The sequence below is a fragment of the Brassica oleracea genome, chromosome C7, assembly GCF_000695525.1.
Source record: "Brassica oleracea var. oleracea cultivar TO1000 chromosome C7, BOL, whole genome shotgun sequence".
NCBI lineage: Eukaryota > Viridiplantae > Streptophyta > Magnoliopsida > Brassicales > Brassicaceae > Brassica > Brassica oleracea.
The window spans coordinates 4,451,260-4,453,038 of NC_027754.1; the positions used below are offsets into that span (position 1 = coordinate 4,451,260).

Consider the following 1,779-nt stretch of genomic DNA (forward strand, 5'->3'; position numbering starts at 1 on the left):
ATTTTTTTTATAAGATGTTATAAGTAGAGCAAAGTGCAAGGCAACGTTTATTTGGTATTTGGTTCACAATTCTAATGTCTTGTTATACGAAAAACAACAACCATGCAAAAATTACGTCAACCCTTTTTTTTGATAAATATTTTAAACCATAAGTTTCTTAATAAAAGAAAAAACCTTCAAATATAAAAACTAATGCAAAGTCTGGGAAAAAAAAAACATAGTACGTAAGGAAATTGGAAAGCAAAGAAAGCAGAAGTGGGTTGACGCTGCGACAGCTTTGTAACTTCACTCACGGGTACGTTTACGGACACCTCCTTTGCCTCCAGAATTTGAAGGATTTGGTTCTTTCTCTTCACCTCCAGTCATGTTGCTGCCTTTCATGTTGCTGCCAGTTGCCGATGCTTCACCACCTTCCACCTGAACTAATTCAGCTGCATTGGTCTTGAAAGTCTGTAAAACAGTTCACCTTATGTTAGTCTGACATCTGTTAGATGAACAATATGTAGACACTATATTATAATACCTCGGGAACGATGGTGTCAACGATTGCAGAAACTGTGAAAGTACGGTGATTTGGTGTGAAATTGAATGGTGTCACACGTATCTGGAAGACAAAATCTTGTCCACCAAGGTCTTTAAGGCATTGTGGGAGTTCCACGCCACCACCACCATTTATCTGCAGTTGCAGCAACGTTGAGGATTATATATAGATTTTCTGACAAGTAGTTGCGATGCGCAGATGGTGAGAAAAGGAAATAACAAACCTCATTGAGGGTTAGGGCAGCTGCATCTTGCTTAGTCAGTTTAAGCATTTCCTTGTCGAACACCACAAAAGTGGCGTTATCTTGCCCATCATCAACTAAAAGTTCAACACGATACCTGAGATAAGGGTGACTTTAGAGTCAGCACTCAAAAATAGTTGACAATCATGTACATCTAATAATAGTTAAATTACTACTTGATGACACCGGTGATGTTGGGATTAACACAACGGTTGCAACGAAGAGAAGACCCATCTTTGTCTAGCTTCCTGCTGCAGCCAGTGCAAGAAACGAAAGACCACCCATTTTGATGCAGGACATCAACAACCCGAGCCTTGCAAATGAATTCAGCTTCCTGTGTCTTAACAAAGACAGGAGATACAACATTCAGTAATACTGGTATATTACTCAATCACATTATAAACATACTTGTCCTGGAATAATACCTGCTCGTTAGAATTGGAAATGAACTTGTTTAGCTCTCCTATTGAGAGGACTTCTTTTTTCCTAATCCCTTCTTTCGTATCGATACACGTAAAAGCTTCTTGGACTGGTCCATCAAACCTGAAAACAGATGGCATAGAACGTTAATTAACCACAAGGCCGAATATTATTTCAACCAAAACACCTAATGAGTTCAAACCTGGCCGTGAACTCGGAGATGGCTTCAAGGGTGTTGTCGAAATAAAACTTCGTCGCTGGAGTTGAGTTGAGGTATAGGTTACCTGATGAATGAAAAGTGCTTTAGATGTCATTTGGTTAACCATCATTAAATTGATGCATAAGTTAACAGTTTACGTACCTCCAAATAGTTTTGGATTCACGATAGTGACCACCATCACTGTCTGTGTCCTGTCACCGGAGCCGATGAGTCCCCTAAACATTGATGCAGCATCATCCCACAGAGATAGGTAAACGACCACCCTCCTAAGTAGTAAATAAAAATATGCTATTATGCTAAAGATGACCAGCCCAAGAAATTAAGTTATTACGCTAAAATAAACAGCCCTAGAAATGT

At 39.2% G+C, this 1,779-nt stretch overlaps 1 protein-coding gene across 1 annotated transcript in view; it reads right to left on the reverse strand.

Annotated features, from left to right (window-relative positions):
* Positions 1–153: 153 nt before the first annotated feature.
* Positions 154–1,779, reverse strand: part of LOC106302410 — a 2,527-nt gene continuing 901 nt past the window's right edge. Inside the window, exons 4-10 of the mRNA XM_013738926.1 lie at positions 1,564–1,710; positions 1,405–1,486; positions 1,208–1,325; positions 959–1,116; positions 765–879; positions 524–676; positions 154–450 (exon numbers count right to left, since the gene is read on the reverse strand). Coding sequence (XP_013594380.1) covers positions 286–450; positions 524–676; positions 765–879; positions 959–1,116; positions 1,208–1,325; positions 1,405–1,486; positions 1,564–1,710 — 938 coding nt within the window. The 3' untranslated portion in view covers positions 154–285. The remainder of the gene's footprint in view (positions 451–523; positions 677–764; positions 880–958; positions 1,117–1,207; positions 1,326–1,404; positions 1,487–1,563; positions 1,711–1,779) is intronic.